Source organism: Talpa occidentalis, unplaced genomic scaffold, assembly GCF_014898055.3.
Source record: "Talpa occidentalis isolate TD23 unplaced genomic scaffold, MPIMG_talOcc4v2.1 talOcc4.15, whole genome shotgun sequence".
NCBI classification, from domain to species: domain Eukaryota; kingdom Metazoa; phylum Chordata; class Mammalia; order Eulipotyphla; family Talpidae; genus Talpa; species Talpa occidentalis.
The window spans coordinates 14,651,043-14,678,073 of NW_023601543.1; the positions used below are offsets into that span (position 1 = coordinate 14,651,043).

A 27,031-nucleotide genomic window follows, 5' to 3' on the forward strand; every position below is an offset into this window, starting at 1 on the left:
CACTTAGCTGGGTTCTGTTTCCAGTTTCCCTCAACTCCCCATCAGCTACCATCTACTCGTCATTAGGTTCCACACTAATTTACTTTGTCTCATACTGGAGTAAATCTAAAAACGACTCAACTTGGACCTGAAACTTGTTACTCTTTCCTACATTCCCATTGATGCATTTATTCATTTAATGATATTAAACTCTGTTCCAAGAACAGTGTGCTAGGGAGACACTGGCAAATGGACCACAGTTACCTGACTTCTTGGAGCTTATATTCTGGTGGGGGACATTTTTTCTCCTACAACACTTGGCTTTAAATTCAGAGCTTTCTCACAAGAACCAGAATGAAAAAAAAAAAAAAACAGCAGTTTTGTAATAGTATAACCTATGTTTTATTCTTTCACAAACAACTGTCATTATTAATAAAAATTATTTTCATTTTTATACACCTTATAACATATATTTTTCACTGAGGCTGTTATTCTAGACAATTACAGTTTCTGGTAAGATAAACATAGTGTGGGGCAATGTATTTCCTTGTCTACTTCCACCTGCTCTAATTTCTTATTTTTCTGAATTCTCACTGTACTTGATAGTCTGAACCACATCAAGTTAGTACTTGATTGTACATGTTCTTGCATTGCTCACTAATCATTTGTGTATATTGAGCCTATCTTGCCAATTGGCCATTAATGTCACAAGAGATGGGTCTACATTGTATACTTTCTTGTGTTAATCCCTCTCCAACTTTACTAAATAGCATAATCCAAAATATTGATTACAAAAATTTAAACCTTTCACCTTGAAGGACTAAGTCAATCTCTGCAGAAAGGAGTGTTAAAACTCTTTTATTATGTAAGTGGGCTGATCATCCTCAAGATTTGTTCAAGAGCCCTCCACTGCTAACTCAAATCAGAAACAGTTGTATCAGAGATGTGAGGGACAAAAAAAAAAACCTTACCTGGAATCCTAGAGATCTAGGTCATTGAATGTATTTCTTCCCCCCAAATTCATGAATGGAGTAATTTTTTCTTAATGGAAGATTCGTTCCACTGGCTACTTTATAGAACTTATTCTACATGAAAACAGCATGGTTAGCTATCCCGTTATTTCATATAGCCTCAAGAATCTCTGATCCCAGTCTCCTATACTATGCATACATTTATTTAGCTTTTCCTTTCAACATATGTATATTGTGTAGCTAAACAGACAAGATAGTATAATGGCTAAGATTTTAAATACTTTGAACCAGAATGCCTGGATCCAAACCCTGGCTTAATCTGTTTCTAGCTGTGTGACTACCAACATGATATTTACCATTTCTGTGCCATCTGTATATGGGGATGATAAAATAGTAATTTCCCAATAGAGTTGTCCTATGAAATAATATTTGTAAAGTAATGGGAACAATGTTTGGCACACAGTACCTGCTATATAATTATAATTGTGTTCTAGATACAATTATAATCATTATCCAGTGTCTCTCTCTATTATTCTCATTTCTTTCTGTTATTGAATGTCTTGTATTTACTGAGGCTTTCTAGAGAGGTGCATTTTCTCTTGAAGGCCCAACTTATAATAAATATACATCCTTGGGAACTTCAGTTACTGTATAATTGGCATATTTATGTACTACTTGGCATACTTATTTTTGAAGGGATGAAGTACACAGTAGGAAATATTTAAAGCAAGGACCACTGAGCAAAAAGGGGAAGAACATTAGACTGGAAATAAGGAAACTTAGATTCTAAGACTTGCCCTGATACTTTTCTCTTGCTCCTTGTGTGATATTGGACAAACCTCAACCTTTGTATGTTTCCATTGACTCATCTTTTTTTTTTTTTTGTCCACCACCCAAGAGAGCACCTTATTCTCCAGATGAATTTTCTTTTTTCTTTTTAAAAGATTTTATTTATTTGCCCCCCCACCTCTGGCCTGTACTCCATTGACTCATCTTTAAAATTAGTGGGTTGATTGCTGGTGAGAATGTAAACTAATTCAACCACTATGGAAATCTGCTGGGCCCCCCTGGTGGCCTGGGGGCTAAGTCTCAGCCATATCATTGCAATGGCCTGAGTTCAATGCCCCGCCAGTGAGCTAACCTACATGTGGCACAGCAGATCTCTCCTGTCTCGCCCGCTGCTCCCCTCAGCAGTGTATTTCAGTAAAATCCGCCTGTTTTGCTCCCCACTATGCCTCTGGTGAATCCCCTCACCCCCTGAACCTCTGGCCTACACCATAGCTCTTCTAAGCAAAAATGAATAAATAAATATATTTTTTTTAAGATTTATTTATTTATTTCTACATACACGCACTGGGTACAGTCAGAAGCGCGGGAGGGTGAGAGAATTCAGAAGAGCTAGAGTGGGGAGCAGAGCAGGCAGAAGGACCGAAGTACACTGCTGAGGGGAGCAGCGGGCAGCAGGAAGGGTCTGCGCGCCATGTGGGACCCTCCTCCAGTGGCCGGGGAGCACCCTGGGATCGAACCAACCGGTGCTGCAGAGGCTGCGGGCAGCTTCGCAACCCAGCGCGCAACCACTGCGCCACCGGGGAGGCCCAATAAATAAATATTTTTAAAGAAGAAAAATTTAAAGGACACTACTTTAAAAGTTTATTTATTTATTTATTTATACAAGCACTGGGTACAGTCAGAAGCACGGGAGGGTGAGAGAATTCACCAGAGCCAGAGCAGAGAACAGAACAGGCAGACCAATGAAATACACTGCTGAGGGGAGCAGCGGGAGGCAGGAGAGGTCTGCGCACCATGTGGGACCCTTGCCCGGCAGCTGGGAATCAAACCAGTGCTGCAGAGGCTGTGGGCAGCTTTGCAACCCAGCGCTCAACTGCTGCGCCACCGGGGAGGCCCTAAAGGACACTACTTTAAACTGTCTGCAATGTCAGCTTTTAGGACATAGAACTAGAATCTCAGCATATTATATTTGTCTCCAACCTTTCTCCATATTCAAGAGAATGGGAGGAGGAGGAGTAAGAAGAAGGAGGGAAAGAAGCACAATGGAATATGGAGGTAGACAATGGGTGATTTAGGTGGTGGGTGCATTACGGTGGCAATGTCTGATGGGGGTATCCTAATATTACCTCAATTAAAAATTAATTTTTAAAAGGAAGGAGAATGAGTAGATCAAAAGCCATTGAGGAAACTAAGGAACCACAAACCTACTGAGAAGAAAGAAAACAAACAAAAATCTTACGCAAGTTTTATAATAGAGTAAATTGAAATTTCAGGTAATCTGTCAGTCCACATCACAAAGTTTCCTGGTAGTCAAATATTTTTGGCTTCAAATTGCTTCAAATTACTCTGTGCTTGGGGATATCATAGCTGACAGATTTAGAGGACACCTACCTTGGGCATCAGACTCAGCCCAAATTCAAGCCAGGAAAAAAGCTGGAAATGGAGCTAAAGTTGACGGTTCAAAAATTTTCAGATCTTGCATAATTCTCCTGTATTCTCTATTCATTCTCATCTCTCCTCCCTCTGCTCTTCTTTCTTTCCCCTTTTCTCTCCTCCTCGCCCTTGTCCTCATGCCCCAGAAGGAGGCTGTTTTGGGGGCTGCACCAACCTGAAACACAGAAGTATCAAAATAAAATGTAAGAGACCCTGAGGATCAGGCAGATGACAGATCTGAGATTTGGTTTCCCTGACATGTTTTCAGTTGCCGTGTGACTAGGATGTTGAGTGGAGAGCCGATGGCCCTCCCACAACAGATCTGTGGTGAGCTACCAAGGCCCGTGAACTGACAATAAGAAGTGACAGAAACTCTGAGATTAGAACAAGTAGAAACCAAGGTGAGGTCAAGTCAAGCAAAAAAGTGCTGCCACACTCAATATAAGTCAAAATAAACCAGAGCACCAGAGTCACCAGCCAGACTTGAGTTTTGAATGCTCACAGGTGAATCATCGCCCAAATGGACCAGAGTCACTGCCATGAAAAGAGGTGATAGAGGAAAATTTACTTGTACTCTCCATTTTTCCTTTCACATACCTTGACAGTATCTGAGGAAGAAATTCAGGGATGGGAAGACCTTCTAAATATTGAACATTATTTAAAGGACCTGAACGTTAGTTTAAGGGGCTATTTAAATTGTCAAATTGGATTCATCCTCAATCATATTGGATTTAGGTATTATTTTCCTGAAAATTTTGAGTGGAGGCTATGGAAATTAGGTTAATTATTGGAAAAAAGCAAAGTCATCTTTTTTTCTGGACACTTGATTCATATGATGTATTTCATTTGCGAACCATACTACACCCATTTGCAATGTTCTTTTTAAATATTTATTTATGCACACAAGAACTGAGGTACAGGCCAGAGTTGTGGGGGGGGGGTGAGAGGATTCACCAGAGACAGAGTGGGGAACAGAACAAGCAGGTTGACTGAAATACACTGCTGAGGGGAGCAGTAGGTGAGACAGGAGAGGTCTGCTGTGCCATGCAGGTAGCTTACTGGCGGGCCAGGATTGAAGTGGTATTGCAGTGGCTGCGGGTAGCTGAATCTTAACCCCTTGTGCCGCCAGGGAGGCCCCAGATTTGCAATATTTTAAGTGCTTGAAATTCTTGAGTTAACCTGAGGGTGGGGGATGTTTACTGTAATTCATAAGGTATGCAGAAATCTTGTATTTGCAAAGTCTATACACTTAAACAGCAAATAATAACAGCTAAAACTTACTGAATGTGAACTATGATTTAACAAGCCACCTTATAAGAGTTATACTAATAACACCATTTAATAGCAATAACCCACCGTATTTAGATGATAATTGATGTGTACAAAAATCAAGTAGCTTACCCAAGTTTACATAAACAGCAGGCAATGGAAGTTGGATTTCAACCTGGGCTTTCACGACAGCATGTGGCCCCATGACTTTCCTGTACAATCTCCTACTGCTCCAGGGAGTTTCCTAGCTACCTCTAATGATGAAAACTACCTCTAGTAAATAAAAACCATTTACTCATTACACTACTATTGAGAGTCTATTAGATACCAAGTGCCATGTTAGACCTTGAAGAGAAAATGGTGGGTATACTTAAAGGAGAGTTTTGTGTTGACTATATTTCTGTGCTGGGAAGAAAGAAAGAGACAATGGAAAGAAGTAAAAGAAACTGTGTGGAGGCAGAGTCTTGGAGCAAGATCCCCAAGGAGGTGAGAAATGATCCAAAGCAAGAGATTTGCTTAAACAGGAAGAGAAATACCTATTTTGAAGAGATGTGGGAAATGAAACTAGTAAGGGTTGGCTTTATTTATATAATGTGATCTAACACTTAAAATCCAGCTGTGTATTTATAGCTTTCCACTGGCTTTCTAAGAACTTTATGTTAGGAAAATACTCCAGGTTAATCTTTTGGCAATTATAACTCAAGAAAATCTTATTTTATTTACAGCCTCTAAAACAGAAGGATTTAACTTGAGTTTTCTTTGCCAAAAGAATACTAAAACAGTGAATAACATGGTATAATTGTGTATAGCTTTTCTGGAGTTTAAATGTGCTTATTTGTGATACCTGGTGAATTGTGCAAGGTAGCGTTAAAATTATTTCCCAGTAGCTTTGAGTTAGGCAGTCTTCATTTTAAGGTGACTGTCTTTTAGCAAAGAAAAGCAGGTAAATTAACTTTGCATGAAAATAGAAAATGACTTTGTGAGTATAGAAGTTTATTTTTAATTCAAAGCAAAAAAAAAATCACTGTTAAAGATCACAGAACATAATTGGTTCCTAATCTATGCAAATTTTTCCTTACCCATTCCACAGCATGCTAGATGTACACTGAATTACAATAAAATGAATATAATAAACTCTTAAAGCTGTCCTTGTTTATACTGTTGCCCTGAAAAGTTTCTTACCCAGATCACCAATAACATACCAAAGCCAATGGTTAATTTTTTCTCTTAACCTTACTCTTAAACCTCAGCATTTATCACAACTGACTTGTAGGGAGAAGCAGGGGTCCCTTGAAATACTTTTTGTGTGGGTATTGAAGATTTTTTTTATGCATACAAGAGCTGGGGCATAGGCCAGAGGTGTGTGTGAGAGGAAAGGATTAACCAGGGACAGACTGGGACCAGATAAGGTGAACTGGCTGACTGTTGAGGGGAGCAGCAGGCAAGGCAGGAGAGGTCTACTGCACCATGTGGGTAGGCTCCTGGCTGGCCAGGATCGAACTGGTGCTGCAGTGGCTATGACAGCTTCATAGTGCTGAGACTTAACCCCTTGCACCACGAGGGAGGCCCCTTGTATGGATATTGAAGGCATCATTTTGAACATATTTTCTTGGCACCTTACTTGTAGATTTCTCCTAGTGTACTTTGCTGGAACTTCTCTTTCTCTTTAAATGGATTATCTTGAATTTCTGTACCCAGTCCTTGCCTCTTTCCTCTCTCCTCTTCTGCCCTCCCTTCTTCCTTTTGTAAACTATTCTCTAAGTAATCTTACCCAGAGTAATGGATATTTCAACCTGTTCCTTTCCTGAGCTCTGCTTATTCAACACCCCACCTGTCAGTCTAAGAGGTGTCTCACATTAAACATACTACAATAAAAAAATGTGATTTTCACCTGCTTCACCTATTTCCCAAATATGGATCTCCTGAAATTATATCCATCCTAGTAGGTTGTACCTCTATTATTTAATCCAGTTGCTAGCACAGTTGTTTTATCACTGTACTCCACATCCCACATCCAGTTCATTTGTAGGTTTTTATCAACTCTAACTCAAAATTACATCCAGAATTGAATATTTCCATCACCTCGAGTTCATATTACCAAGTTATATAGGGTGGTATATAATGCTAGTATACACTACCACTCTATTTTGCGCAGTCCATTGCAGGGGCATCGTAACAAGTACTTTGACTCATCTAGATACAGGTAAGCCAAGAACAGAGAGTAGGCATTCAGAAGAATTTAAGACCCTGTTGTGAGTACGAGCTTAATTGTGTAAAATGTCTGTGCAAGGATGATCATGATGAGATGGTCAACAGGTCTGGACTGGGACTGTGAGGTTGCTCAAGGACTGTGCACTCTGGCTTTGGGGCTGAAGCAGAGTGCCATTCTGATGCCCCCCTTTCAGACAGGCACCACCGATGGACTGTGTAGTGGTAGCAAGAAAAAAGAAAATATAACATAGGGATAAAAGTCCCCTTCTTTGTGTGCTGTCTCCCCAGTACTCTCTACGGACAAAGTTTAACATCGTAGTCACTGTAAGGGAGAGACGGAGTCTGGTTTACCATGTCAGGGTGAGTTTGGAGCTGAGAATTAATACATTGATAAATGGCACACCATATTTCAAATACATGAATCTTTTTAAAAAAAGATTTAGTTGTTTATGCATACAAGAACTGGGATATAGGCCAGAGTTGGAGGGGTGGTGTGAGAGGATTCACCAGAGACAGAGTGGGAAATAGAACAGGCGGATTGACTGAAATACACTGCTGAGGGGAGCAGCGGACAAGACAGGAAAGGTCTGCTGCACCATGTGGGTAGCTCCCTGGCCAGGGATCGAACTCTTGCTGCAGTGGCTGCCGATAGCTTCATAGGTTGCGTCTTAACCCCTTGCACCACCAGGGAGGCCCCAAATATATAAATCTTAATTGACTTTTCACTCTACTGTAGTATAGGACTTATTGTTATCTTCATTTCTAAGATAATACATAAATTATTTGTGCAACTGGAATTTAACTTTAGAATTTACCATTTCATGTCTTTGAACCTATTCTTAGTGTAAGTTTATTCTATGAACATCATTAATATAGAAAATAATTTAAAGTCTAAAAAGTACATGTCACAATGTCACTGGGTCACTGCGTCCACATTTAGCAAATGTGTGGGCAGAAGCTGAGCCTGGGTAGCTAAGTGATTTTTGGTTTAAGTTCTTTCAACTTATCCAAGGAATAAGAATTGCTGTATTTTCCCATATGCAACCGCTCTTTAACAGCAAAACTAGTCCACGATCTGATTAGTTAGTTACAATGCTGCCTAGCAAAGAACAAGTTCTTGAGGGTTATATTAGGGATAGGGAAGGTTTCAGAGAAAAATTAAAGTAAGAGGTAAGACTAAAAATATATAGAGGGAGACACTGGAAGGAGCTGGGGGCGGGGGAGGGTCCATAAGCCCACAAGGTGCATCATGAATTTCCAAGATACTTGTGTGTGTTGGCAATAGAAGAGGAAGGAAGATGAGTATCAGAGAATCTTCTTTCATAATTTCACCATTTTGCTTAGAATTATTTTCTAACCAGTGGAGGAAAATGGAATCAAGGGTATCCAAAAATACATGCAACGCTAACATATTTTTCTACTTGAGTTCAGAATCTTTTTAAATTTTCATTTGAATATACATCTATAGGAGTTCTATTCAAAGGAAATGTAACATGACTCAGGAGACACTGAGTTTTCTTATCCTGCTTTTCTAGTTTTCTTATCCTGCTTTTCTATTCAGGTACTTGCTGCATCCCAGCATCCTGTTATGAAGGGACCATCCTTTCTGAGCATGAAATATGGACTCACACACTCAGTGCCCAAAAGATAACTTAGGGTGGGGTGATATTTAATTTTTGTAATTTCCATCAACCTGTCGATTAGTCCCCCCAACTGCACCCCTCCATTGGTGTAGACAACTGACCATTTCTCATTCTTTTGTAGAACACAACTTCTAAACCCTACTTCAGACTAGTATTGCTTAAGCCCCTCTTATATAGAAATAGAATCTCAACTGTTCATTGGCTCTTCTTAGTAGAGGAAAATGGGTAATTTGAGTCCAAAAGGACTATTGTATAGACAAACTCAGCACAATGTATAAAGGTATCCATGAGGTGGTAATGTAGGTGATTTAGGTATAAACTCTCAGTAGTCTTCTGATACTGAGGTTCACTAAAGACACTGTAATAAATGAATTAAATTAATTTTAACACTTAAGCATCACCTCACACTCTCAATGTCCTGACGTTGTACCTCCTGAACAGGTGCTGGTTCTCAAATTTGCTGAGGCTCTGTCTCCCTTGGTTCAGGCTAAGATATTTGCTGCAGATACAAAAAATGTGAATAATTGTTATTTGGTAAATCCAAGGATTCTTGGCAATAAAGAGCCTGAAAAATTGTGATGAAAAAAATGAGCATTTAAATATTTGTAACAGTAACGGGAAAGGCAGAATGCAAATTTGTATATACTATATAACCTTCACTGTGTAAAAATAGAGAAAAGAGTAAGAATTCAAGGAAATAAAATTTAACTAACGGTTGCCTCTGGGTGGTTGCATTATGCATTTTTTGTCTGTTTTAAACTTTCCTATATGACAAAATTATTCTCTAAAGATCCTGTATTTCTTTAATAAGAAAAAATACATTAAGAACCAATTCAAAACTGTAAAATAATAGCTTCTTGATACGTGTAATGTCAACAAAAATATTTTATGCATCTATATGAAATTGACTAAAGGTTTTGAATTTTTCTAGAAACATTGTAGACTTATAAAACACAATTCAGTTGGTTATGAATAATTCAACTGTGAATATTAGGAAATTCATCTTTTTTTCCTAGTTCATTGAAAAGTGTTATACCTTGAAATTAACAAAGCATAGGCATAAAAATAGGGGGGAAATAAATACATAAAGCTATAGCAGATACTAAAATGGCACAGTAATCTGTCTATTTTAACACCAAATATCAATTTACTATTGTTAATTCAGAATCATCTTTTTTTTGCCATGTGAAAATTAACTGCTACCGTGTTTTCACCGTCTAAACTTACCATCTTGGTCTTTCCTTCTTGCCTTTGCATAAGGCCTGAAGAGATACATCGGCTACTTGCCAACTTTAAAGTAGGCGCCAGGAATGTCACCAACAGCATGACCTTTGCTACCAAATCCAGCAACCAGAACTTCGTCATTTTCCTCAATAAAATTCAGACAACCATCATAGGGTACAAAGACTGTGATTACCCTCCCCGCCCCCCCCCCGCCCACCACTGCACCCCCTCTCTCATCCCCCCTACCACCCCATCCTCCCCACCACCTTCCCCCACCCCACCTCCCCACACACAGTTAGCACCTCCATCCATTCAGCCGGGCACCCCCTACGACCCCTCCTTTCTTGTTCAGCTGAGCTCTGACATGCTTGCAGGTTACAGAATTTGGCTGTTTGGCTTTGACTCCCACTTTTCCCAGCACAATTCCCTTTGCGTGCACAGCCCCACCAAAGGAATGGCCTTTAGGGCAGCGCCTAAGTAGGCTTTCTTGTACTGTTTATCGTGCCACTTCCGATCTCACTGTGCTGCGGACCAGCACAGCAGTAGACGATGAGGCCGTCTCAGGGTTGAGAGACTGCGCTGGTGGCTTCTGAGCTCCTGGCAGTGCGAAGACCTCTGTGCTCACCCACCCTGCAGGTGCTCAAGGCCGAAGTGAAAGAAACAGCACCTAGAATCACTTTTAAGTAGGGAACTTAAGACCTACCTTTTGGAAATATTTTAGACACACCAAAGTTACAGCAGTAGTGCAAATAACACCTCTGTGCCGTTTACTGGAATCACATATCTTTAGTAATTTATCCCACACATTTTGTCAGTTGATCTGTGCATCTATGTTTCTGTCATGAACAGAAACAGGGGATATTTATGCCCTTCCCCCCCCCCCCAATTCATAGGTTTAAATCCTAAACCCCAAAGGGATGATATTAGGAGGTGGGGCCTTTGGGAGGAGATTAGGTAATGAAGGTGCAGCCCTCATGAATGGGATTAGTACCCATATAAAAGAGACCCCAGAGGGTTCTCAGGTCTCTTCCACCATATGAGAGCACATCCAGAAGACTGCCATCTACCAACAAGGAAATGGGCCCTCTGCTGACTAGAAGCCTTACTGGTAACAGTTAACATTTTGTATGTTACATTGTATACTGTATTCTTGCAATAAAGTAACCATAGAAGTAACCAGAAAGAGAAAATACATTTCCAGTACTTTACTGTATTTATCAATACCATAGGCTTACACCATCTGTTTATAAGAAAATCCACATGTAAATAGAGCCACATAATTCAAACCCATGTTGTTCAAGAGTCAATTGTATATGCTATATTCAAAAAAGGCAAATTTGTAGAGACACAAAGTTGATTAAAGATTTTTTGGGGGTTGATAGAAATGTTCTGTAATTTTATAGTGGTGATGGTTACACAATATTGTTAAGATATTAGAAACCACTGCATTGTACACTTTAAAATGGTGAAATTTTATGTAAATTTATTTCAATGAAAAACTTGCCAAGAAATGTAATACAATAGCAAATTCTTATTTAATGGCAATCCTAAAAGAAAAAAAAAGTACTTGTGATAAGTTAGAGAACTAAGAGAGTGGTTTTCTAGAAGCCTGGGGAATTCTTTGGATTGAGTAGTGAAATCATCCAAACAATTTCCCACATACTGATTCTATTCTCACCAGCCATCCATTGTATTCTAATTTGACTTCTTGTGTACATTTTCTCGAGAGAAAATTTGCTAACCAGAGTTTTCTTGGCCATTGTATTTTCCATAAAAACAGCAAATTGGATTTGAATTTTGGTTATAAATGTTTTCTGGTCATCCCCCTGAGACAGATTGATCCTCCCTACTCCTAATTATAGTGAGGATGTGGAGGCTCTGACAGTCTATATACCACGGGAATTTGAGAGAAATTTCAGTACTCAGGGAACCCCCAAATGAAACAGGAGGATCAATATAGATGAGGGATGGCTTTAGAGAGAAAGGCTAAGGAGTATATAGGGCCTTTATGGTCTCTAGGGGGTGGGATTGAGGAAAAACTCCCCCACAGGGCTTACAGATTTTCAAATTTTAAATTTCCCACTCACAACAAAGTTGAAGGCACTGGACTTTATTAGTTTGAAGTGGGGGGAAATCTCTGACTGCTCCAAGGTTTTGGAACTTTTAACTTTCCATGTTTGTTAGTTTGATTATTCTCTACCTTTTCTTGTAAAACTTACTTTCAGGGCCAGTATCAAAGGGCACTGTAGATGAGAAGAAAAAAAAAAAAAAAACTAACCCAAATAGGAAGAACTGGTAAAATTCAATTACTGGCTGACGTAACATGTATTAAGGAACTAGTGAGGCGAGATTTGATTTTAAATCTGGGCAATGCTTGACAAGTGGCCCACTCATTTCATTGACCTTGTGAAGATAATTGGGAGAGGAAACTTTGTTTACAAACCATTCAGAACCCAATGTTTAGAAAATGTTTGTGCAGTTATCTTTATGTTTTTCTTGCAAATGTATTTTTTTTCTTCACAGTTTGGTTATTAGAGACATCTATATGTCAGAATTAGGAACAATAAAAAGATGCAGTTAAAACAAATGTAGAGAAATCAACAGATTATCTAAATACCTTGACCTTTATTCCTTTTAGTCATCCGGTTTGTTATTTTCACCTCCCTGCTACAGTATTTTCTTTTAAACAGTATTTGTTTAAAAATTGGTGTTGCAATACGGGCGGGGGGGGCATGTTTTGAGGGGGCACGTGAATACCCGTTTCCATGTGCTCAGAGGCGCCGTGAAGCCCCTGTTTCGCGATTGTCACTCGGATTGGACAGTGGGCTCGTCAGGTAACGGCCCCGGCCGGGGGGCTTCGGCCGGTGACCCCTGGCCCCGAACCGAAGCGGGGTGTCTTCGAGGACGCTTAAGGTTGCGCACATGTCCGCGCCCGCCCTCCGCGGTCAGTTAGAAGAGAAACCCGGATGTGCGGAGAGCTGGGGGGGGGGGGAGGGATGGACGGTGAGCGAAGCTGGCGCTACCCATGAGGCAGCGCGCGCGTGGTTATATACTTCTGCCCTAATCTGAGGCGCTCATTCCGCGCTGGGAGTCGCTGAGGCCGGCGCAGTTGTAGTCGCCGCCGCCTAGTGTTTTCGCGCTCCTCCTCTTTCTCCTCCTCTCTCGCGTCCCAGTCAGGCCGATCTGCTCGGCTCGCGGTAAGTGTCCCCCTCCCTGGACTGCGCGGCAAGGAAGCGTGTAGTGGCTCGCCCGCGCGGCCTGGGCCTCCCGGCTGTGAGGGCCGCCGCGGGGGCGGTTACGGCAGCCTAACGCCCAGGGCAGCGAGCGAGGGTCGGGAGACCCGTGCGCGTTTTCGGGACTCGCCCGAGGAGCGGGGGAGGGGATGGGCTTGAAGGCGCAGTGGCGGGTGGGCCACCATCTTGCGCCTACCCCGGCGGGGGAGGGATCGGGGCAAGGTAGCTGGCCGCTCCGCGGCTTGGTTAGCGCCCCCGAGGCCGCGGCCCCGGGCCGTCGCCGCCGTCGTTGCGGCCCCGCGGCCGTCACTGCCCCGCCGCCGCCGTAACCGCTGCCCTCGCTTCCCGAGGCCTGTGTTTCTCAGTCCCTAGCCTGGTTTGAGCTTTTCTTTCTGGAGGCAACTCCCTTTGGTCTTTTGTACATTTGATGCCGATGTTTGGGGAGACCCGCCCACCCCCAAATCTTTTTCAGTCAGAGGACAGGAGACCGCTGATGGCCCCGAACTTTCTGCATTTAGGTCCCCTTGGATCCCGCCTTCTGGTCAGGTTTCCCCCACCCAAGTTACTGGTCATTCAGTGCTCACAACCCTTGTTCTTGCCAAAGGACTTCGCTCGTGTGTCTGGGAAATCAAGCTCTGTTCCGTTATTGTCTAGAGGAGAAGAGCCCTGAGGAGAAACAGTGGAGTTGGAGACACATTTTTTTTTTAAGTTTGCTTTTCAGGTTTTCCTTAACGAGAAGGAAAATTTTTATCTCCTCCTGAGGTTTTAGCCTTCTCTAAGCAAGGGGGGAGTTCCTCTTACCTCAAGTTTTAATGCTTTTATAAACAGAAATCAAAGAGGAAAATGTCAAGTGAACCAGGTTTTGCAAGCATGGGGGACCCTCATCCAAGAGATTCTCTTTGTTTGCAAAGATTTTTTTTAGCTTTTTAATACATCTGAACTTAAATTATGCTTTTTATTTTGGTTTCCAGGTTTAGGCTGTGAGTTTTAATGTTTTTTAGTGCCATTAAGCATCAAATTGAAACCTACCAATACTTTTAAACTACAGAAGTGTCCTGTTAGCATTTGTGAGATACCCTGTCCTGCTTTTGGGGTTACTGTGAAAAGTCAAACTGTCTCGTTAAGTGGAAGCTTTACTGAGCCTGTGAAGGCACTGGTCTGCTTATAATTCAGTTAGGGACGCTTTAACGTGGGTACGGATTCCACTATAAGTGCCTTGCATTTCTGTATATTTTTGATATCAGCCCTTTTGAGGTGGGTTATAGGTGTTCATAGACCAGTTTAGACGGTGAGGAAGTAGACTCAAAGACTACAGCCATCATGTGGCTAGGAAGTGATACAACCAGTTCTTGAACCTAGGTCTTCTGACTCCACCCAATGCTCAATTCCGTACATTCCCCACTTTTTATGGGAGTGAGGTGGTCTGGGAGATTAAGCAAAAAAAAAAAAAAAAACCGCACCTAAAATTTTAAGAAATAGTTTTCTTTTTTCCTTTATATTTTTTAGACTTAACATCTTTTCAGCATTTTAGTTATTATTTCCAAGCATGCTGAAAAGTTGAAGAAAATACCATTGAAGAAAGTTCTGGTGTTGAAGGGCTCTAAATCTTAACTTCCTCTGTTCAACCCATTTCCCCCAGTTCAATTCCTTAGTCCACTTTCATTTTTTCAGCCCATCTTTTTACTACACAACATGAACGTTTTTTAGTAGAAGAAGAAAGGAAAAGGATATATAATTCTGTACCTTCTTTTTCCCATTTGTTTTCATTATACAAGAAGACATTTGTAGCCATACCAGAATTACTTGTTGCTACACTAAGTGGACAGGAGAAAAACCTAAATAAGTACCAATTTTTATAAATAGAAATTAATCCGTGATTCTAGTGACATGAAATATTGGAAATTTATATTGAGAACTTATATCAAAAGTAACTTTTCAAGGATCAGAAATATTTGACATGCTCACTAATTAAAATTTATAACCCTGAAATTTTTTTGTTTCTATGCTTCAGGAAGGGGCCTGAAAATACTTGATTTTTGCTCAGCTTGTCTTAAATAATGACTCAGAAAGACTTGTTTTACTTAGTAATTTGTTTTTTTGTTTGTTTGTTTTTTGTGGGACCCTCGCCCCGGTGGCCAGGAATCGAACTGGTGCTGCAGAGGCTGCGGGCAGCCTCACAACCCAGCGCTCAACAGCTGCGCCACCAGGGGAGGCCCTACTTAGTAATTTGTATTTAAAATGTATGTTTAGATTTTTTTGATTCATCCTCTGCAAAGCAGTTTTCTTTTAAGGGATATGTTTATTAAATCTACATCAAGAAAAATAGTTATATTTTATAGGCCCAATGGACCATTTTTGTTTTACTTTATTTTTTATAGTTGAAATCAATTTTGTCGTTTACAAATAATTTACATATGAATAAAGAAAGTGAAAGCAACTTTATCAAATATTTAGTAAGGATTTAGACATGCTTTATTTCTTTCAATGTACTTAGAAAAATAAAAATTGCATTTCAGGCCAATAAAAGAATCCAACTTTATTTTTATTAAGACAGACATTAAAGACATTTGCAAAGATGTAAATCAGTGTCACTCATTAAATATTTTGTTTTAGGAAAGTTATTTTCATTTAAAATATTTATACTAACATATAATGGATTTATTACTATCCATTTAAGTTAATGCCTATTTAATGTTTTCTCAATTTAAATTCTACTATGGTAAGTATCAGTATCTATATTGCATATAAAAGAAAAGTGCATTGGGATCCTCAGTAAGTTTTAAAAATGAGAAGAGGCCCTGAAACCAAAAAGTTTGAGAATTAGTGACCTGGTGTACTTCATATGTGACAATATTTTAACAGTTCTTAACATGAACTAGAGTTTTTTAATCTTTTTAGTATTTGTACTCATCAACTTGTATTGTTTCCATTGAGTAAAATGATAACACTGTACAATAATTTTTCACGTTCTGTAGTCTTCCAAATAGTGTTGCCAGGAAAGTGTTACTTACTGCATTACTGTTTCATTTTATAGTCAAAGAAAAAAACCTAAAACTCAAAGGGACTGATTAAACATCCTATAGGTTTGGCAACCAGAAAATGGCAGATTCAATACCTATTTGTTCCCAATCTGTTATTTAGCCCTTGTGTTCAGTGTTCCCATCATTGTACCTTTTGATTTGACATTCTTAGTGGACGATTTTTATTCCTATAAAAGATGAATTAATTCGGTGGGAATTAATCTCCTGTCTATGCTTTCTTCTACGTTTGATTCATTTCTAAAGAAATGCAAAAATTTTCCTTATCAAGGTACACTCCCTTATATACATAAATAAATAAATCTTTTTAAAAATTAAAATAAAAATTGTAATTAACAGAAAATCCTATAAGAATGAACATTGTTAAAATGGACACCTTATCCAAAGCATTGTACAATTTCAATGCAATTCCTATCAAGACTTGGACTGAACCATTTTGTTTAATTCATCTTCATAAAAGATTACTTTATTGATAATACATATTTCCTGGGGTTACTTTGGGAATTAGCAACTATATAATTTCTTATGAAACAAAATATTTATCACATAATTTGGGTTTGAAAGGTGAATTATGCATTAGTCTTTTATCCAGGTTATATCTTTTACACATGAATTACGATGAAAGCATACTCTTATAGGGGTCCTTCCTGGTGTCACAAGGGGTTAAGCACCGCAATGTTAAACAATCCACAGCCTCTGCAGCATGAGTTCAATCCCCCAGCTGGGCCGGCCAGGGAGCAACCCACATGGCGAGGCGGACCTCTCCTGTCTTGCCCGCTGCTCCCCTCAGCAGTGTGTTTTAGTCAATCTGCTTGTTCTGTTTCCCACTCTGTCTCTGGTGAATCCTCTCACGCCCTGCATCTCTGGCCTGTACCCCAGCTCTTGTATGCATAGATAAATAAATCTTAAAAAAAAAAGCATACTCTTATAGATAAATTCTTTACCCTGAATATGATATAAAAGCTACTTTACAGAAAGTACAGTTTTATTATAGTGCCCCATCCCACGAACTAAAGTAAAATAAAATGTTGTAAAGAATAGGCAATCTTTGCAATGAATTATGCTAATTAACTCAAAAACTTAGCGTTAGCTAGCTATTTCCTATAAATAAATGAAGTATGAAAATCAACAGAGACAGAAGATGAAAACCTAAATAAAACCAGGGGGGAAATTATAACGTTATTAAAGTACCTGCGGGGGCTTTAAAAATAAATTTACCTGGGCCTCCCCTGGTGGCGCAGGTGGTTGAGCGCCTCACTGTGAAGCTGTCCACAGCCTCAGCAGAGCCGGTTTTATCCCCACCAGCCTCAGAGCAACCCACATGGCGAGCAGACCTCTCCTGTCTCGTCCACTGCTCCCCGCATCAGTGTTTTGTCAGTCTGCCTGTTCTGTTTCCCACTCTGTCTCTGGTGAATCCTCTCACCCTCCCGTGCATCTGGCCTGTACCCCGGTTCTTGTATAAATAAAAAATAAATCTTTAAAAATAAATAAATAAATTTACCTGAACTTTGTTCAGGCTTAAAAAAAAAAAAATACTTCCTACAACTTAAAAAACTTCTTGGGCAAATAAAAAGTGGATGAGCCCATGTTTTCAAATTATTTGTGATTTGTTCCCCAAATTCTGGCTTGGAAGTTTAAATTGTTTAAGTGCCAGTGAAATGATCTAAAGAGGGCCTCCCTGGTTTCGCAGGGAGTTAAACACCTCAGTATGAAGCAATCCCAGGCTCTGCAGCGCAAGTTCGGTCTCTGGCCAGCCAGGGAGAAACCCACATGGCACAGCAGACCTCTCCTGTCTTGACTGCTGCTCCCCTCAGCAGTGTATTTCAGTCAGTCTGCCTGTTCTGCTCCCCACGCTATCTCTGGTGAGTCCTCTCTCTCACACACACACCCCCCGCATCTCTGGACTGTACCCCAGCTTTTGTATGCATAAATAAATCTTTTTTTTTAAAGAAATGATCTAAATAACCAAGGTATAATCCAGTGTTTCTTGGATTTGAGTACTGTATAAGAATTTCTGTTATAAGAAAAACATTTTCACAAACACTCTCCTATTTAAAATGTTACACACCATAAAACAAAATAATTAAACAGAACTACAAAATCAATGCCATTTGAATCAACTTTAATACACCAAATGAATAATATATTTTTATGAAAAAAGTTACTGCCTGCTTTTGTTTTTCATACCTATAATTCATTCCTGTCTAAACAATAGCAAGATTTTTTTCTATTTGAGTTTCTTTTAATACCTTCATTTTTGTAGCTAACTGTATTGTCATTTGCCCTTCATTTAGTGCAGATGCATCATCCAGATTCTCTTTTGCTTTTTCATTATTAACCTGCAGCAGTAAAAGTGATAGTACTAGACAATGCAGTAATAAATAGACAAAAAACATGAGTGCCGTTATAATCCAGCAATTTCACTTGTGGGTCTTCAAAGTAAATGAAAACACTAACTCAAAAAGATATATGCACCCCCATGTTTATTGCAGCAGTACTTAGAATAGTCGAGCTATGAAAACAGCCATTCATCACTGGATGAATGGATTAAAAAGTGTGTGTGTACTTATAGTGGGATATTATTCAGCCATAAAAATAAGGAAATCCTGCCATTTGTGACAAGTATGGACCTTGATGGCATTATGCTAAGTGAAATGTTAGATATATGTATATCTATTTGACACCAGGTATATACATATGTGTGCATATATCAAATTGTTATATTGTATACCTGAAACTAATGTTATTTGTCAATCAGATCACAATTTAAAAACATGAATACTAAAATTATGTGACTGAGCTTTGATATAAGGTAATCATCTAGATGATTCCCAAGAATATGCTTATTTTTTTTTTTTTTTGGATAGCAAAACTAAATATAGAATTGTATTGTTTCAGAGCTCTTTTGCACCATCTGGAATATATCTGTTTTCCCCAGAGGTCTCTTATTTTGAAAAATGTGAGTGTATCATTACTCTTGAATGCAAGTATCAGAAACCAAACTCAAAGTAGATTAAAACAGAAGTGAGCAACTATTTTGTCTCATAACTGAAAAGTCTTGGTAATGAATTTGCTGCAAGCATGACTAGCTTCAGGTGTTTAAGTGGTATCATCAGATTGTGAATGTCTTCTTACCCTGTCTTCTCTGTCTTTCTCTCTACCCCAGAATATTATGACTTTGCTATCTTTGTTGACTCCTTAAGTAATTTCTACATGTACGTAGAGTTTGTTCTATCATTCCAGCCTTATACCTTATCAACTTATTTTCTTAAAAGCTTTATTGAGATACAGTTAACACAACATATAATTGAACTATTTGATGTGCAAAATTCAATGGTTTAGTATATTCGCAGAGTTGTACAACCGTCACCACAATTTTTGAATATTTTCATTATCTGCTAAAGAAACTCTATGCACATTGGAAGGAACTTCCCCTTCCCCCCCAACCCTCTTAGCCCTAAGCAACCACTACAACATTCATGTTCAAGTTTTTGTGTGGACATATATTTTCAATGATCCCTTACTAAGAGAGAACCTGCCCAAATATTTTCCAGTGTCTGCACCATATCATATTCCCACCAGTGTATGAGGGTTTCAATTTCTTTCTTTCTTTTTTAAAGATTTATTTATTTATTTATGCAAGATCCGGGGTACAGACCAGATATGCGGGAGGGTGAGAGGATTCACCAGAGACAGAGCAGGAAACAGAACAGGCAGACTGACAAAATACACTGCTGAGGGGAGCAGCGGGCGCCACAGGAGAGGTCTGCCACGCTATGTGTGATTCTTGCCAGCCGGCCAGGATCGAACCCATGCTGCTGAGGCTGTGGACAGCTTCACAGTGAGGCACTCAACCACCTGCACCACCAGGGAGGCCCTGAGGGTTTCTCCAAATCCTTGCCAACACTTGTTATTGCTCATTTTTTTATTACAACCATCCTAGTGGGCATGATATGATATCCATTAATTTTCTTCTTAATTTTTGTAGAATGAACTCATAAGGAGTTGGATCTTAGATATAGAAAAACTGAAACCAAAAAATATTAAAATAGTAATTACATTTACCCAGCTAGTCCCCCAAAACTGGGTGAGTTGTATTCTAAAAGGTCTTTTATTAGTGAGTTACTTGGAATTTATTTTTCCCTTCAAAGGAAAAGCATAAACAGGCATAGTATCTCTACATGACAATACTTGAAGTAGAGAGTTCTTTCCTCTTCTGCCAATTTTAGTGACAAATCTGACTTGCAGAAGGTAGAGACTTTCTGGAGTTGCCATTATAGTACCTCTAAGATCCTCACTGCATGTCTTGCTGGAGATTCTATTTCTTTAACAGATGACTTAATCTCCCATCGCATTCTTTGTGTTGCCACCAACACTCTAAAGTGATGATTTGAGAGTATTTTTGTGGTGATAGTTTTAGGGAACTTAACTACCTTATTGGATAGCACAGCTTTAGATAGCACAGTTATAGCATCTGAGGACTTACAACTAATATTCAGTGTTTATAAATGTACCAATTGAGGCTCTTTGGTGACTGCTGTAGGCCTCAAAACCCACCTCTTTAATCCAAGGCAGTGGATGTTAGTTGTTTATATAGACTACTTATACAGTAAATATTAATTTTAGGATATTTTGCCAATAGATATTTTATATGGTCATTTATTAGATGTGTTCTACTTAAGTCTCACAGGCTATGCACATATACCTGTGTACTCTTAAAAAATATTTTGTGTTGTTAGTAGGTCCTTAATGTTAAGCGAAAATAGTCTTGTATTTATGTACTTGACATATTTTTGCCTCAATTATAGTTTAGGGACAGACGATAACTAGTCAAATTGAGTTAAAGAGATTTGAAGAGTGAAACCTCAGAACTCAGGAAAATTACTTAAAGTACAGAATTCACTAGAGATTCTTACTTCTTCTGGAGTTAAAGTACTTTTTCTCTTTATCATCTAGTTCAGCTTACATAATTTTGAATTGGAAAAAGTAGAAAAGTAGAAAAGTTGGTTTTTTTTTTTGCCAGCATGAGGATAAAAATACATATGAAGACTCAGTTAACTCTATCAATATTTTAGGTTTCTGATGTCTCATTTTTCACTTTTTTCCTGTTACAGCTGAAATAGTGTTTTAAGTTTATTTTGTATGTAAAAAAATATGGCATGTGCATGAGAATCCATAATACAAAGACCTATTGTAAAGAAAGCAATTCAAATATTTACTTGATAATGCTTAATATGACTGTTGTTTCCAAAACCCAAAGAACCGTGGACATATTAAATTCTAAACTTGTGAAGGCAGAACTATGACTTATTTGTCTTATTTCTCCTCTGGGACAGAGCACATTACTTTGAGTCCAGAAGGCAATGACAAGTCATATTTTAATAAATTAATCTACAATGAAATTTACCTAATTTTCTGTTCTTTGATTAACATTGATAAGCAAAAAATATAACCTAAAAATCTCTTTAAATACGTTTTTCTTATAATAGTAATGACATTTCTGAAATGTGAAGAATAACAGTAAAGATTAATGTCACTTAGCATTTCAAAATTCAGGTTTACTAAAATATACTACAGGGTGATTACTCACTTTTATAAAAGGATGCCTTTCTAAAGTTATTTGTAATTTAATAATTCATAAACGTCAAGTAACAAATGTTTAATATACTCAGCATTCTGTACACCTAATTTGCATTCATTCATGAGTAACCAGTTATGGAAAATGAGTTGCATGTGTATATCAAACCTATCAAATTCAAAAGGTAAGCTTTTTGTAGGACAAAAAGATTAAGGGGCCTCCCCAGTGGCGCAGTGGGTTGAGCGCAGTGCTGTGAAACTGTCCAGCTGTCCACAGCCTCTGCAGCGTGGGTTCGATTCCCAGCTAGTCAGGAAGATACCCACATGGTGCAGCAGACTTCTCCTGTCTTGCCCACTGCACCCCTCAGCAATGTTTTTGGTCTGTCTGCCTTTTTTGCTCCCCCTGTGTCTCTGGTGAATTCTCTCACCCCCCCGCACCTCTGGCCTGTACCCCAGTTCTTGTATAAATAAATAAATCTTTTTTAAAAAGATTAATTTTGTGTGTGTACATTAAATTTAACAAATAAGCCCTAATGATAGGTATCTTTATTTTACAGGGCAGAAAACTAAGACCTAATTTGCTACCGTATCTGAAGTCACATGGTAAGTTTGCTGGAGATTGAAACTAAACCCAAAGATTTCTGAATCCCAAGTTTGATGTTTCAATACTTAGGTTACTTAAAATGAAATTAAAATGACTGATGATATATGTTGGTATTTAGGTGATTCTGCAACTTGATGGACAACAACAGCTCCTTTCAACCAAAAAGTAAGTATCACTGAAGTTGGTATTGGTGCATGGCATTTGTACTGATAACCTCACTTCACGAGAAGAGGTAAAAGACAGAGAGGTGGACATATTTTTTTTCTAAAGAAAGATACTTAAATTTAAAGTGCTTATTAAGGTAAAAAAAGCTTACAATAAAAATATTGGTGAAGTAGAAATGAAGTATTTCTTCCTCGTCTCCAGAGATAACAACTGTTACTGGTTTGTGATTATGATATGCATGATTATTCTGTGCATAGATGAAAAATAAATTATTTCAAAGTAAGATCATACTATATGTGCTGTTATGTGCCTTCAAATTTTTTCTAATCAATCTATCTTGAATATATTGACAGTGGCAGTTAAAAAGAATGAAGAAGACTTTATATGACCATGTGGTGTTATCTATATTATCAACATAGATAAAAGCGATTTTTTAAAATTACCAGTATACATGGGTTTTCCTCATTTTTAAGAATCTGGCATTGCCTGACTTTGTATGTATTTTAGCTCTCAGATTATCATGTATCAAGTGTCTACTCCATCCAGTAGACTACTGTGTGCAGAAGAAAATACAAAGAAAATCTGTGGTTCATTCTTGAGGAACTTGCTTTGGATTTAGACATGTACAATTAAGGCACATTAAGAGCTAGTGAACAGTTTGAGTTAATATATAGTAAATCTTGAATAGCATGGCATAGACTATCAATGTAAATAAGCAAGAGGTGGAAGAAAAACTAATGTTTTATTGAAGAAGTTATAGTTGAACTCTGAGTTGGGAAGAGTCAGAGAATTGGTATTTTGTTGAGTATCTACTTGAAGTTGGGTATGTTATATGACATTTTCCCGAATTTACATTACCACTTCTATTAGTTATACTGTGTACCCATATTAGAGATGAAAAAGAGATTCAAGTAATTTCTTGGAGTTGCATGATTAGAAATTGTGCAATGAAGATTTGAGCTATTCAATTTGATGTCAAGTTCATACTCTTTCTATTCTACTCAAATAATGTAAACAGTATAAGGTAGGGAAGAAGTATATATCAGATGAAACAGTGCAAATAAATGCTCATAGTGACACATTGAGGATGATGTTTTCAAGTACGCAGAATATGCAAATGCTAATCTGTGAATTGCACTTTGAATTTGATTTAGAGCAGATATTTTTAAAGGTATGACATAGAAAAGAGTTCATAAAATTGGTTGCATTTGGGAGTGTGGGAAGGTTGTTTTGTTGTGAGTTGATTACTAAACATTAAACAACATTATACCAAGAAATTATTTTGGCATACCTGTATAAGTGGTGAAATTAAATTTAAAATTGTTTAAAAGAATATCATTGTTTTGTCAATTTGTTTATTGTGTATGCCATTCCCATACGGCATGGGAATGTTTTCAGATTGTACCTTTAATTTTGAGTCAAAAACAGAAATGACGTTATTTACGCTAATAAATTTACCTTTAAGAAGTACTGCATTTAAAAGATGTATATTGTCTAAAAGAATGTATCATTGTCTAAACCATATCTCCTTACATCCAGCAACACTTGTATCCATGTCCATTGCTATTCTTTTAATCTAGGTATTTTCTAAATATTCTATTTTTGAACCAGAATAATATATGCATAGTTTTATAAGGGCAAATAATACGAAAAGACTTTAAGTTACATAACCACCATGTCTTGAAAAATAAGAGAGAAAGGGGTGTGCATGTGTTCTTGGCTTTCATACTACCTGTTTTTTCAGGGTATTCACTTTCAATTAGTTTAGCTGTTCTCCTAATAATTATTTCCATACACACTGAATTTTAAAACTCATACATACTGCTGTCTCTTGACTAATCAATTTTTATGATCTTTCTATTAAGGAAGAGGAAGATACTTATCCGCTCTGTAAACATCTCCCGATGTAGTTGTAGCTCAATTTTTAGTTAGATCATATTTGCTTTTTTCATTTTGATGACCATAATTAATATGGTTTACTGATTAGCATATTACTATAGTATTAATAGGGTATGGATACATTTCCTTTTTTTTCTTTATATAGCAATTTAAAATTTTCATTTTTTAAAATTTGTTCAATTTTATTGAAATTTATAGCTACGTCTTCTCACACTGTTCTACACAGTAAAATTTTCTACACAGTAAAATTTTTTAGGTATCTAACAATTTAGTTTTCATCTGTGTGTTGCGGGGGTGGGGGGTGGGGAGACATTCCTCCTGGGGGTAATATTATCATGCTCTACTCTGACTGGTGTTCTCTAGACCAATTGAACAGCTATTGCCCTGGAATTTTCCTTTGTCTTTGTATTGTATTGAATGTCATGTGTTCTGCATCCTCTGTCCTCAAATTCTTATATTTTGGTAGATTCTTCCTAGGAAAGGGTGAATGTGAGGTAAATTTTGTGATATTAATTATCTTTATTCTTGATGAAAGAATATATACCTTGTGCTTGATGAAAACCATGACTGGGTATAGAATGCTAAATTGAAATTTATTTTTACTAAGACTTTGAAAGCTTTGTACACGTGTGCGTGCACACATACACACACACACACGCGCGCTTGCTCGCTCTCATCTCTCTGTTTTGAAGATATTCTCTTGCTCTTCAGCATTCTGAAATTTCATGATATGCCCCTCTACTGTGAGTTTTTTTCAAATGTGTTAGATTGTTCTGGGTACTGGTGTGTCCTTTCACTTGGAGATTTATGTCTTAGACAATCAGAAATTTTTATTGCACTTTCGTTTGATCACATCCCCTCTCCCTTTTCTATATTGGCTCTTTGAAATTGATTGTCTTATGAGCCTGTCTTTTATATTTTTCTTTTAGTTCTACTTATGAGACATTTACTCACCACTGGCAGTTGACTTTTTTAAACTGAATTTTGGATAATTTTTAATCTTTTTGTTTTCTGAATGCTACTTTTATAAAATTCTTAAATCTCTAAAAGTACTTCTAATCTGTTACATTGCTGTGGTCTTTCACAGTGAAAGTTTCAGTCTTATTTCTAGTGCACATTGCTTGTCAATCCATATTTAAGAATGAGGCATTAAAATGCTTCGTAGGAGCTCTGTGCTTGGTCAGCATTTGTAGGCTGGTGGTATTCCCAATATGTTCTTTGCTTAGTTTCTTCAGGTGAGAAATATCTTCTCAACCCTTGGATATAATAAACTTCATATAATTCTTCTTTTCATTCTAGTAATTTATCCATGCTTTGTTCAGTACCTCATATCCCATAATCTAGTACAGTTTTTCTAATGTATATGTCACCTGTTGCCTCTTACTCTTAATTTCTCTCCTTTTGTTAATAAAGGTGTTTGGGGGGTTTATTCAGATCATAGGTACAATTTTCTTTTGTCTATGTAATCATACTCTAGTCATGAAACTAAAACTTACTTTGATTAGACCTGCTTGTTCCCAAAATTTATTGACCGCTGTAAATGACTCTTGTCATCTGTTATCTCCTACTGAGTTAGTTTTACTAGTTAAGATCTTAGATATTGAATTCTGAGTTTTTCACTATTGCTGCCATGAAGAGACTACAAATATCAATTTAGTAATTACTACTATTATTAATAAGGTATATCTTAAATATCAAATTATGTACTAAAAATGTTTTTAAAATAAGATTTATTTCTTCCTAACTTGATAATTAGGTAATTCAAAAATGGCAGAACTCTTCATGGAATGTGAAGAAGAAGAGCTGGAACCATGGCAGAAGAAAGTAGAGGAAATTCAGGATGAAGATGATGATGAGCTGATCTTTGTTGGAGAGATATCAAGTTCAAAACCAGCTATTTCAAGTAATCATTTACTTTCATTGAAGTAAAGTTTTATAAGACGTTGTTTCTAATGGAAAAATATCTGGACAAATATGTCCTTGTTCTGTAAGGATTTGGAGGTGGGGGGGAGCATGAAATAATTTAATTCTCATAATTTCCTGTGGCAAATTGAGAGATGCTAAGTAGAATACCACTTCAATTATAAAATGAACTAGACATATTGGCATGTTGCTGAAAGTGGAACAGAACATTACATTCTCTTAATTATTGTTCCTTAATCACCGATTAGTTTCATGCTGAAATATTAATATATTTCAAAATTATTATTTAAATCATCTTATTTGAAAGCATAATAGTTCAAAGGGATTCATATCAATTTTAGCCAACTTAACAGTACTCAACTAGAACAATGTATTAGTTCATTTGTTTTTTTTTTTTAAGTTTTATTTATTTATGCATACAGGAGCTGGGATACAGGCCATAGATGCAGGGGTTGAGAGGATACACCAGAGACAGAGAGGGGAACAGAACAGGCAGACTGACTGAAATACACTGCTGAGGGGAGCAGCGGGCGAGACAAGAGAGGTCTGCCTTGCCATGTGGGTTTCTCCCTGGCTGGCTGGGGATCAAACTTGTGCTGCAGAGGCTATGAATTGCTTCACAGTGTGGTGCTTAACCCCTTGCACCACCAGGGAGGCCCAAACAATGTATTAGTTTTAAATGACTCTCAAAAAGAAATTTGACCCCATTGGGATTTCTTTTCTAAATTAACTCAGAATTTAAATGATTTTATTAATGTTTTATGTGTGAGCCATAAAAAAAATTTTAGCATATGGAATATGAACTAAATATTTATGTACCACCACCAAGAAGGGAGTAGGAGTGAATAAAACT

General features: G+C 37.9%; 1 protein-coding gene and 1 pseudogene across 1 annotated transcript in view; one reads left to right on the top strand and one right to left on the bottom strand.

Annotated features, from left to right (window-relative positions):
- Positions 1 to 8,917: 8,917 nt before the first annotated feature.
- LOC119246464 (40S ribosomal protein S23-like) lies at positions 8,918 to 12,663 on the bottom strand (annotated as a pseudogene).
- A 128-nt stretch (positions 12,664 to 12,791) lies between these two features.
- Positions 12,792 to 27,031, top strand: part of ZNF280C (zinc finger protein 280C) — a 48,919-nt gene continuing 34,679 nt past the window's right edge. The window contains exons 1-4 of the mRNA XM_037511945.2: positions 12,792 to 12,936; positions 22,145 to 22,190; positions 22,310 to 22,356; positions 26,012 to 26,158. Coding sequence (XP_037367842.1) covers positions 22,326 to 22,356; positions 26,012 to 26,158 — 178 coding nt within the window. The 5' untranslated portion in view covers positions 12,792 to 12,936; positions 22,145 to 22,190; positions 22,310 to 22,325. The remainder of the gene's footprint in view (positions 12,937 to 22,144; positions 22,191 to 22,309; positions 22,357 to 26,011; positions 26,159 to 27,031) is intronic.